A 12,115-nucleotide genomic window follows, 5' to 3' on the forward strand; every position below is an offset into this window, starting at 1 on the left:
GTGTGTCTTGCTAATTGCCAATAATTTCCACCTGTTGTCTGTTCCATTTGCACAACAGCTGTGAAATTGATTGTCAGTCAGTGTTGCTTCCTAAGTGGACAGTTTGATTTCACAGAAGTTTGATTTACTTGGAGTTATATTGTGTTGTTTAAGTGTTCCCATTAATTTTTTGAGCAGTGTATATATATATATGTGTGTATATATATATATATATATATATATATATATATATATATATATATATATATATATATATATATATATGTATATATATATCCGCGACCCTGACGGAGAAGCGGCTTAGAAAATGGATGGATGGATGGATGGATGTATATATATATTATGTATAATACACATACATAGATAGCATGCATTGCAAATGAGTTTTTGTTGTATTTTATTACTGTTACTAAAACTCAAAATCATTATTGTTATCAATGCAGTGACATTGCTGTTGTTGTATTAACCAGTACTGTGTGTATTCAGTATACATAGGGTTAAAAAAATGCATATCGCTGTTGTTGGAAGAAAACCTCATATGTGCAAAATGATAACATCACAGGAGAAGGAAAAAAGTTAGTTTACTTTTAATGTAACACAATGGAACCAGACTTCTTTCCATAACATTTTGGGTCATTTCTTTTAGTCTGTTCATCATGAAATTCACTTCCATTGTAAAGGGCAATACGTAGTTTCAAATTACGTCAAAAACAGAAAAACATCAAAAATAAAAGATACAAGATTTTCTTCTGACAAAAGTGATATATAATAATTATGTGCTTAAAACTAAGGGGTCATCTGTGTCTGGTTATGTTACTATGAAAGTGAAATGCTTATCCATATGTCACTCTACTAGGGCTGAACAGTTTGTGGAAAATATCTAATTGCAATTTAACTGAACAATATTGCTATTTTGATTTCAATGTGATCACAAGCTCTCATTATGCTAAATTTCTGCACTTATGTAAGAAAACATTGGGTGTTGTGGGTGGTAATTAAAATGGCAGCTTTCGCAGTTTAAAAAAATAGTTTTTCAAATTGTCATTTTGATGTAAAAACAATTAATCACTCAGCCCTACACCATGCATGTTTCTTTTCAAATCGTGTAAATGCAGCTCATTTCTGTAGTAGGTATACAGGCTGTGGGCATGTATGGCTATTTATACTGCTTTGGTTCCCCTCTCCCTTCCTTTGTGTCACATGCCTTGAGCGCGAGATTTCACGATACACTGCGGCTAGTAGATGCTTTGATAAGCTTAGTTGTGTGTGTGTGTGTGTGTGTGTGTGTGTGTGTGTGTGTGTGTGTGTGTGTGTTTCTCTGTATGTGTGTGCGCGTGTGCACATGACTGTGTGAGAGATTACTTTGATCTGAGTTTGTAGGTAAGGTGCATGGCTGTGTGTCACGTCGTAAAGCACATGCTGTCTGTATCTATCACAGTGACACACATACATAAGCACAGGCACCCTTCTTACCTCAACAGGTTGCTTCAGGTTTGACTAATTAATGCGAGCGTCCACACGTGCGAACACACACACACACACACACACACACACACACTGACAAAGTTAAGCCTTTTAGTGACATGTTGATGTTATTATGCTATTGGTCAGGAATATGGTCATTCTTTGTGTTTGTGGCCCAGTGAAGTGTATGTGTTTGAACTCTGTAGGCTGGGTCAGATCATCTTGAGATCCACACATCCTCTTTGTCACATCTGAGCCTTTTTCTGGACCCTGGTTTTCCCTGAAGATTTGGTACAGCTCGTTCACTAGTTGACTGCCAGGGGCCCATAGGCCTAGGCAATATCTAAAAAATAATTAGCCCACTTTTGTTTAACCGTGTTTGGTATAGTGTAGTGGGTAACACCTCTGCCTTCTATCCTGTGGACTGGAGTTCAATCCCCCACCAGGGCAAGCACCCTACATTATACCAATAAGAGTCCTAGGGCAAGACTCCTAACACTGCCTTTGCCCACCTGTGTAAAATGATCAAATTATAAGTTGCTCTGGATAAGAGTGTCTGCCAAATGTTGTAAATGTAAATGTATAAAAAAAAACCTTTCTCTCTTTCTGTCTGTCTTTCTCTCTCTCTCTCTGTCTGTCTCTCTCTCTCTCTGTCTTTCTCTCTCGCTCTCGTTCGCTCTCTCTCCCCTCTGTCTCCCTCTGTGCTCTCTCTCTCTCTCTCTCTCTCTCTCTCTCTCCCCTCTGTCCCCCTCTGTCTCCCTCTGTGCTCTCTCTCTCTCTCTCTCTTTCTCTCTCTCTCTGTCTGTTTTTCTTTCATTCTCTCTCTGTCTTTCTCTGTCTTTCTCTGTCTTGCTCGCTTGCTCTCTCTTGCTTTCTCTCTCTCTCTCTGTTTTCTTTCTTTCTCTCGCTCGTCTGTTTGTCTTTCTTTCTCTCTCTCTCTCTCTCTCTCTCTCTCTCTCTCTCTCTCTCTTTTACAGAAAAAACTCAATAGTAGGGCATACACCCACATGCAAAACCTGAACCCCAGTTTCCCAAAATATTTAAAAGCTGTTTAACAGTGAATTAGTCCTCTATAATTCTCTCAGCTCTTTTCCCAAAACGTGAGAAACAAAATTGCCTTTTACACATCACCATCATCCGCGATATCTCATTACATCAACCAGGCCTGGTAGCCCACCAAAGGAGCATAACAGTGAAAAAGATTTGAGCATTTGGTCCACCTGCCATCCAATTTTTGTCAAACAGTAAAAGTGTCAAAAACACATGCAGTATCCTTGCACTTGCCAGTCATGTCGGTGGCAAACTGCTTTCACAGCTCTTGCAGAATGTGCAGTTTTCTGCTGCGCTTGCCATTGAACTCTGTACAGTGAAAATCTGCATCTGTGCTGCTCATCCCTTTTATAATAATGAGTGCAGCTGTGATTTTTCCTCATTCATTGTGAAAGCGGCTTTATAGTTCCTTAAATCAGTGGACTTAAGGCTAGTATAGAATCGACCCCCTCCTTCTCAGTTCACCCTGAAACACTCTAGAGCATCTAGATCACAGAGGGGATGAGGACTTCCCCACGCTGGTAAATAACACTGCGTGTTAGTAATATCACAAAAGCAGCTTTCAAATGCACAGTAAACATGACGTTGGTGATTATCTAAAAACTAAACTGCAAACATCTGACAGCTCTTTCAGTTTAATCATTCTGACATGCATAGTTTGGAGAACGTTTGGAATGTTTGGCTACTAATTTTGTAATAGTGATTGACAATAATTAGCAAAATTACTGGCTGAGAGCTGCTTGCCTTTTTGTTCTTGTATTTATGTATTTATTCAAAGTTTTATTTTCAGAATTATTTTCTCTTTATCCACCTTGTATGTTTTGAAAAAGATGATACTGTAAAGCTATGGTATTCCTGGATTATACTATAATAATGTCAAACCATAGCATCCAGAGGTGAAAGACATGTGACCAGTATATTACTTTTCTAGTGATAAATCATATAAGGATAAACAACATGCAATGAAATGGAAAATGTACTTAATGGTATTTTTGCCTTATCGCCCATTTTCTTGTCTGTAAGTATATCTTTTTTTTTTTTTTTTTTTTTTAATGATTGACTCTCAAGGAGAGTGAGGGTTAGTGCGGGTGATATGTTGTGTTTGTGTGTGTGTGTGTGTGGCTTGGACAGTCAGCTGTTTTACTGTTAGTTTTGTGAAGAAAGAATGCGGGGAGGTTGAGTTATCTGTGGTGAGAGGCGCTCAAGTTCCTCATGAGGATGTGCACACTGATGCGGAAGTGCAGGAGCAGAACAATACAAGCTTTGATAGCTGGCAGGTGTGTGTGTGTGTGTGTGTGTGTGTGTGTTTCAGCAAACAGAATTCTCAGAGTTTACTTAAGGATTGTGCAACCATCATTTGCCTAAATACACACATTTAGTGATCTGTGGCCTGTCAGAACTAGTAATGAAAGTAATGCTAGCCCTTTTCCAAAGAATCTCAGATGAATTCATTTATATCTGATCTAAATGGAAGGCACTTGCCTGCAGTTCATGCTGAAAACACAGGAAACCTAGGAAACAATGTGTTGTGTCAGTCCTGGGTAATAGTTCAAATAGTTAACCCTAAGTAGCAACCCTAGCTGACAGGTTGACCCCAGGTTAAAACACTTTAAGCTCTGTGGATGAGTGAGAAGTCTTTTGGTTCTGTCTGTAGGAATCGTCTTTTTTCTGATACAGTTACATTATCTTATTTTCATACGAGAAATACAATCAGAGTCATGTGGCAGACTGAGGATGCAGCATCCGAATGTGCTTTCTGCTTCCTCCCCTTGTTTGTGTTCTGAGTTAATGATATTAATGTAGACATCATGTTTTACATTGTTAAGCTTTGAGCTCTAGCTTTGAGGATAGAAGCAGCTTAACTGCCTTGTGGTTTTCTTGTTCAGGCAGTAACTGCCTGTGCTACTACTTGGCTTGATTTTTGTTTATCTATCTTGGGTTTTCTAATGGTGTGATAGATTGCATGAGCATTTCTCTTTCTTGCTTAGACATGAATCTGTTTGTTCAGGTGTATTTTGAGCAAATGAAACAATGAGTTCATTGAGTAAACTGGTTATCAGTCAGTGTGTTGAAGAACTATGAAGAGTATTAACCTTTTCTCCCCCTTATTAGAATAGTATCACAGGGCACATCTCTTGTGGTTTGAGTCTGTAGTGTTTAAGCAGCTCTTTCTTGTCCCACCAGGAGCTCATATGTGCGGTTGCGGCACTTGTGCACAAACACGTGGGTCCACAGTACCAATAACCCCATTGATAAGGAAGAAGAGAAACCAGTCATGCTTCGGGTGGGTGTGGTCAGTCGCATCAAATGATCATATGAAATCATATGAAAAGAAGAGCAAAGTTTATCAGCACATTACCCCAAATCCTCTTTTATTTATCAATTATATTGGAATTCTAGCGATTACTGATATTAAATTATTCAGAGATAAGCAATAAAAATGGACTTGACTGAACAACAAATCCAATAAACTTTTGAAAGATTGCAAACTATTTTACAGGAAAAGATAAATAAGGAAGCCTTTAAAAGGAGTTGTTTTTGTGTTGTGCCTGTCCATAATTCATATAGAAGATCAGTAGGAGAATCTAAAATAGGCATTATCATTGTGCAAATTGACAACTAATCATTGCTGATTGATTGAGAAGGTATACTTTAATCAGTTGTTTCTTTAAGCAAGTAATTACGTTAATTCCAGTAATCATGACAGCCATAATCTTTCTATCTCTGTACACATTTATCTGTGCAGGTTTGATAGATTAGGGAACACTGTAATATCTGTGTGTTGTATAATTTCGCTCACTCTTTGATTAAAGGGGAATATTAATTCAGTGTAATTTAGTTGTTGAGATGAGAGTAACATCACTTAGAGTGGTTTGATGTAAAATGGTTAGAATCTTACTGACTTCAATTTCCTTACAGTGGTGGTGAGACAAACCAGGAGTCATAATGCCTATTACAAAAGTATTGTCATTTATAAAAAATTGTGTTACTATTCCCTGCATGCCTTCCAATGGATTATAAGAAAGTCATTTTAGACCAGGCAAAGCTTTTGTAGCGTTTTGTGATCACTTTGTCTGGTTCTTATCACCGCCGTGAACAATTCGGTGACACTTTCTCTACAGCTGTTCATTTCACATCAGACCACTCCAAATTACTTTGTTTACATATAAATGCTTCTGTTATGCAGAAAACTGGAATTCTGCTGTAGGAATCATACAGTTTCAACTTGCCAACACTTTTAAATTGATTACCCAGATTGGCACATCTGCCATCAAAGAGGACAAGGAGGCCTTTGCTATTGTGCCAGTTCCTCCTGCTGAGGTCAGGGACTTGGACTTTGCCAATGATGCAAGCAAAGTGCTGGCATCCATTGCTGGCAAACTGGAGAAGGGTACCATCACACAGAATGAAAGAAGGTATGCCTAGGCTGATGACTACTTTTATGTTGTAGGATAGAATCACTTCAGCTGGGCATGTTTGGCTGGACTCACTCAAGATGAAATGTTTAATATTATTAAGGCTAGGTTGGCCTGGTTTGTGTCCATTTGTGGGTGGGTTTAGCCAAGAATTTAAAATAAAAAATACCAAAAATAATCTCCTTAAGCTTTTCCATGTTTCTGGGGTGCCATGCAGGTTTGTGACTAAGCTGTTGGAGGATTTGGTTTTCTTTGTGGTGGACATCCCAAACAGTGGCCAGGACGTGCTGGAAATTATGGTCAACAAACCAAACCGTGAGCGGCAAAAGCTTATGCGGGAGCAGAATATCCTCAAGCAGGTACAAAACATTACATACATACATTTTAAAACGCTATTTCCAGGTTTCTTCATTACCAGCACTGAAGTATTGTCTGAAGTATTGCCACACCTGGCAAAATCACCTTCGATACTGCTGGCGACTGAAGCTTTCGAAAAAGCAACCAGCCTAGCACTGTATCCTACAATATGTCCTTTCATCCTTTCTGTTTATAATCTCTGAGTTTGAATTGGCACAGCCATTGTAATCAGAGCTGAAATGTTCGTGTTAGGTTGAAATGCCTTATTACAGCAGTGTTTTTGCTGTGGTGCTTTTGAATGCATTTTACCCCCAGTGGTGATCTTTTCTGTCTATGTTCTCCTTGCTTTCTGCCGGGCAGATCTTCAAGCTACTGCAGGCTCCATTCACAGACAGCGGAGATGGACCCATGCTCCGACTAGAGGAGCTTGGTGACCAGAGACATGCCCCGTTTAGACACATTTGTCGACTATGTTACAGGGTACTGCGCCACTCTCAACAGGACTACAGGAAAAACCAGGTCATCAAACTATTGGTTAATGTTTTTGATAGCAATGATATCTACTACACTGATGAAACAGTAATTCTCATTAAAGGAATCAATCTGTGATTGATTGGTTGGAAACGAATTCCAAACTGTGTGGGAGGAATCAGAAACATATGTTTAGTGAATGTTGCTGCCTAGCCTTCAGGCGCTTTAGCTGAGCCAAAAACAGCCACAAATCTTCCTTGTCAGGGTTAAATCAAAGAGCTACTTGGGGGTGTGATGGGAGCCTCTCAAGAAAGATTTTGGAGATAGTAGTTCAGACCACAGAAAAAGCCACTGAGATATTGACGGACTTTATGGTAAAAGAACTGATAAGAGTCTGATGATAGTCTTTGAAACACCAAGTTCAAGCATGTGATTAAGTGTTAAATGTTATGCTTCTAACTTGTATTTTTGCTGGTTGAAGTGAAAGGTGTTGCATTTAAAATCACTATTTATAGCTAAATAACTAACAAAATGATGAACTATTTTATGCTACTTTATACTAAGGTTCTTGAATGTAATCTGCAAGATTTTGTTCTAGATCAGAAGACATCATGTGTGTAGAGACGGAGACACTTTGTCTGACGGATGTGTTTTTGAGGGGACTTTCTGAGCTGGGTTTATTCATTTATGATGTTGCTACTTTATGAACTATGCCGAGGTGATTGAATTAAGCAAGGTCTTCGTCCTGTTCTCTGCTTACACTGTTAAGATGTTATCTCTACCGCATGAGCATGGCTTCCTGTGGCTGTTGTCTAATACCCTCCCCCTTATGGTGCTGTAAAAAGGTAGAGGATGAATTAGGCATTTAGGCACAACATCAGGCTTTTTGTCCATTTGTTCCACTTCACAAGTCTTCAAAGACAAATTAATCATTCGTAATGGTTTTCAGCCATACTGGTTGGAGGTGTTGAACATCTGATGCTATTAGAGAAGTTTGTGGTTAAGAGCCTGATGCAAAGGTTGTGCATAGTGTTCAAAGACTTTTGGTATAGTTTTCCATTGTTTAACATAAGAAGTGGTGGGCAATATGGTAAAAGTATAGACACATAAAGACATTTTCACCGTACACAATGAGTGTCAAGATATTTCGTTTTTCTGAAGTTTGGTGAGTTAGTGCAGACAAATACAAGCAGCATTTAAATAGGACTATACTACAGTAATTTTTTTCTGGGTTTCACATACTGTGCTATAATATGTCAAATCAGACTGTTTATGCACCCTTTATAATGGAACAGGTATGATGGAGTATCAGTGTTTTTATGTGTTGACCATATCTACTATATGCGTAATTTATTACAATAATAATACATTTCTCATTTTGCCAAACTACATATCTGAATGCAGGTGTCATCTCAGTGTGTGTGAAAAAGAGAAATGCTTAAGCTCATAAAAAGGACGATCGACAAGCATAACAGTCAAAATTCCAATTTTGGTAATTGGAAAAATGCCAGAAAATATTGAAATAAGAAATTGGTTGACCCTTAGTTTTGGTGCTCTTGCTCACGACTAAACATTTCTTCCCTGTTGCCGAGATGTTACAAAGCCCATTACTGGAAAAGTTGGGACATTTTGTAAAATGCAGTAAAACAAGAATCTCTGATTTGTAAATTCTCTTGAACCTTTATTTAACTAATAGAAGTACAAAGGAAAGATTTCCAGTGTTTTCATCGACCAGCTTAATTGTATTCTAAAGTTCAGAATTTAACACCTGCGACACACTCAAAAAAAGTTGGTACAGATGTACCTCTGTGTTACATCACCTTTCCTTTTAATTACACTTTTTAATCATTTGGGAACTGGGGATACTAATTATTACAGTTTTGCAAGAGGAACTTTTGCTCATTTTGTGCTTGATAAGACTTCAGATGCTCATGGTTGTTGCTGTCTGATACTCCTTTTTGTGATGCGCTGTACATTTTCAATAGGAGACAGATGTGAACTGCAGGCAGGCCAGTAAAGCACATTCTGTGTCTATGGAGCCACAGTGTTGCAGCATGTGCATAATGAGGCCTGACATTGTCTTGCTGAAATAACCATGGACTTCTTGTTGCCTTTTTGGCAGCAAATGTCTCTGTAAAGTCCCAGTATATGCCTGTTAAACTCTTTTCCAATTCTGTTATGAAGTTTGGCAGAAAGCGGTGAGCCATGATCTTAGCTTGCAAAGACTGAGCCTTTGGTGGATTATACCCAATCATGATACTCTCACCAATTCACCTGCTTATTGTGGAATTTTTCCAAACATGTACCTTGAATATTCTTTGTACGTTTCACTGTTATTTAGCCCCTTTCCCTTTTTTCGCATGTGCTGCAGTCATCAAATTCAAAATTTGTTTATATTTACAAAATAGAATCAAATTGTTCCACTAAGAACATTTAAAGTCGTTTCATTGTACTTTGGTTGAATAAAGGTTCAAGAGAATTCACAAATCACAAATTGTTGTTTTTGTTGAATTTTACAAAATGTCCCAACTTTTCCAAAATTGAGGTTTGTATTTCATGAGAAGGAACTAGAAAGTAGAAATCCATGTGTTCACACTAGAACACACAGGTGCAGTAGTACTGAGTACTGTAAGTGGTCTTCCTTGCCTTTACTTATCATACTGATGGAGTATCAAAATAACCATGTAGCTCAGCTTAAACCGGTAATCGGGAAAGGAAAAAAAAAAGAAAGCAAGCATTTAAATTTGGACTGGGTGAATATGTGATTCTTTGCTGTTATAAGTGCATTGCTTGACTCTGACCCTGTGTGCTTGGGTTCCTGTGCAGGAGTACATCGCCAAGCAGTTCCGCTTCATGCAGAAGCAGATTGGTTATGACGTCCTAGCTGAGGACACCATAACAGCCCTCCTGCACAACAACCGTAAGCTGCTTGAAAAGCACATCACTGCTGCTGAGATCGACACCTTTGTCAGCCTTGTGAGGAAGAACCGTGAGCCCAGGTGAGGGCAAAGGTGTGGTGCTTGTTTTATGACCTGTCTTAAGTGACAGTGCGGCTGAGCTTTTAGAGAAGAAAGAGTGGATGGAAAAGAAGAAAAAACAGAAAATGAGTAAACAATCAAAACAAAGATATATATATATATATAGAATGGAGTAAATGGTTTATTCAAAACATGTAAACAAACACACAAGCATTTCTGTTTTTTTGGCTTTACAAAATGAGAAAAAAAAACTGAACTAATTAATCAGATGATGTATTCTTAATTTTTGACTGTGAAAAGTCATTGCACTTCCTGTCCATGAACTATATTTGGTGACACGAATGTCTCCCTGTGCATTTGTGTGTATGTGTGTGCTTACGCAGGTTTTTGGATTACCTCTCTGACCTGTGTGTGTCCATGAATAAGTCCATTCCTGTTACGCAGGAGCTGATTTGTAATGCGGTGCTGGACCCAACTAACGCTGACATCCTCATAGAGACCAAGTGAGCCATTATACTTGCCTGTGACTGTGCTTGGTGTTTAATTCTGGTGCTCACATATATCACGTATGTCATGTATATCTAAAGTAGTGACACAAGATGAATCATGTCATATGAGCATCGGAGCAGAATGATTCGCTGTTGCTGGCGATGCTGATGCTAAAACAGGAGGATATAGTCTTAAATTCTACATTTTATAGATGTCTTTGTATCAGTGTTATCAGCCAGTATGCCCAATGGAAAATATCAGACCCACAGTTCCCACATCAGTGCATCCCTACTCTAAACACAATGATGCACAACATCTGAACATCTACAGCTTAAGCCGCATTTATGATTTAATTGATCTATAGCAACTTAAATACATTCTGTTTGTACAGAGAGAAACAAAACCACAAACCACATAAAGAGCATTTCCTAAATGTGAAGTAGGATAAGGGTTTGTGATTAAAAAAGAGGATAAGATGCTGCTTCTGTGGTGTCTCATGACTTAACAGCTGCTAAATAAACTTTTGCTGCATTCAAGAGAAATAGTGTACTATTTAATGTATACAACAGTTTGTAATGTTGATTAAAGTTGTTTCACCATCATTTCACTCTGCAGAAAACACTACAGAACAGCACATTTACTTATGTGTCAAGTTTAGTCTCTCTCTCTCTCTCTCTCTCTCTCTCTCTCTCTCTCTCTCTCTCTGTCTGTCTGTCTGTCTGTCTGTCTGTCTGTCTGTGTGTGTCAGGCTCGTCTTATCTCGCTTTGAGATTGAGGCAGTAAATGTCGGAGAGCCTCCAGTGGAGTCGGAGGAGGATGAAGAGGAGGTGTGGTTATTTTGGAAGGACAGTGGAAAGGAGGTCCGCAGCAAAAGCATCAGGGAGCTAGCTCAGGATGCTAAGGAGGGTCAGAAAGAAGACCAGGAAGTTGTCAGTTACTACAGGTAATGCCTGTTTAGCATAGTGGCTCTAAATGTAAATTAATTCATCAAATAACTACATGTTTTGTCTCTGAGGAAAAGGGTTAGCTCCAAATGTTATGATAGATATGGTTTACCAGTGGGGAAAATGAATGAAGGAAAAAATGCATGCAAGAATGGAAAAAAAGAGGAATCATTCCCTGTCATAGCCTGGCAAATTAAATTGGCAAGATACTCCTGATAACCTAACAACCTAATAGACCTAATACTGCATGGCTGTATCATGAACTCTGTCCTCTATGCTCAGGTACCAGCTGAACCTGTTTGCACGCATGTGCCTCGACCGCCAGTATCTGGCCATTAACAAAATCTCAGGCCAACTGGATGTTGATCTGATTCTGCGTTGCATGTCAGATGAGGACCTGCCCTATGACCTCCGTGCTTCCTTCTGCCGCCTCATGCTGCATATGCATGTGGACCGTGACCCCCAGGAGCAGGTCACACCCGTCAAATATGCTCGTCTATGGTCCGAGATCCCTTCCAAGATTGCCATTGATGAGTGGGTTGAGTTCTTGGGTTTTACACTTTGATTTACACAGAGATTTCTGTTCAGCCTGTGACTGATTTCCCAAAGCAATCTCCATTTCACATTGCAGTTGGGCAGCTATCTTGTTTGTTTTGGTCATTTAAAGAAGAGTGAATTATGACTTTGAATTGTCAGTAATAATTATTCCGTTTGCAGTTTGCTGGTTGATTTTGATATTGTTTTTGCTGTTGGTTTTTAGCTATGATAACGATGGCACCACCAGGGATGAAATTAAGGAGCGATTCGCTCTCACCATGGACTTTGTGGAGAATTACTTGAGAGATGTTGTCTGTCAGAACGTCCCCTTCTCTGACAAGGAGAAGAATAAACTAACATTTGAGGCAAGTTTTTCATGACATAATAACCAATAATAATAACAATGGAT

General features: G+C 38.9%; 1 protein-coding gene across 22 annotated transcripts in view; it reads left to right on the forward strand.

The window, feature by feature from the left end:
* itpr1b (inositol 1,4,5-trisphosphate receptor, type 1b) overlaps positions 1–12,115 on the forward strand; it is a 173,487-nt gene that overhangs the window by 42,563 nt on the left and 118,809 nt on the right. For all 22 annotated transcript variants that reach the window (XM_017710893.2, XM_017710939.2, XM_017710902.2 and 19 more), the window contains 9 exons: positions 4,699–4,798; positions 5,770–5,930; positions 6,148–6,289; positions 6,648–6,806; positions 9,585–9,757; positions 10,120–10,239; positions 10,974–11,168; positions 11,452–11,703; positions 11,930–12,071. In XM_017710893.2, coding sequence (XP_017566382.1) covers positions 4,699–4,798; positions 5,770–5,930; positions 6,148–6,289; positions 6,648–6,806; positions 9,585–9,757; positions 10,120–10,239; positions 10,974–11,168; positions 11,452–11,703; positions 11,930–12,071 — 1,444 coding nt within the window. The remainder of the gene's footprint in view (positions 1–4,698; positions 4,799–5,769; positions 5,931–6,147; positions 6,290–6,647; positions 6,807–9,584; positions 9,758–10,119; positions 10,240–10,973; positions 11,169–11,451; positions 11,704–11,929; positions 12,072–12,115) is intronic.

Source organism: Pygocentrus nattereri, chromosome 21 (assembly GCF_015220715.1).
Source record: "Pygocentrus nattereri isolate fPygNat1 chromosome 21, fPygNat1.pri, whole genome shotgun sequence".
Taxonomy (NCBI): Eukaryota; Metazoa; Chordata; class Actinopteri; order Characiformes; family Serrasalmidae; genus Pygocentrus; species Pygocentrus nattereri.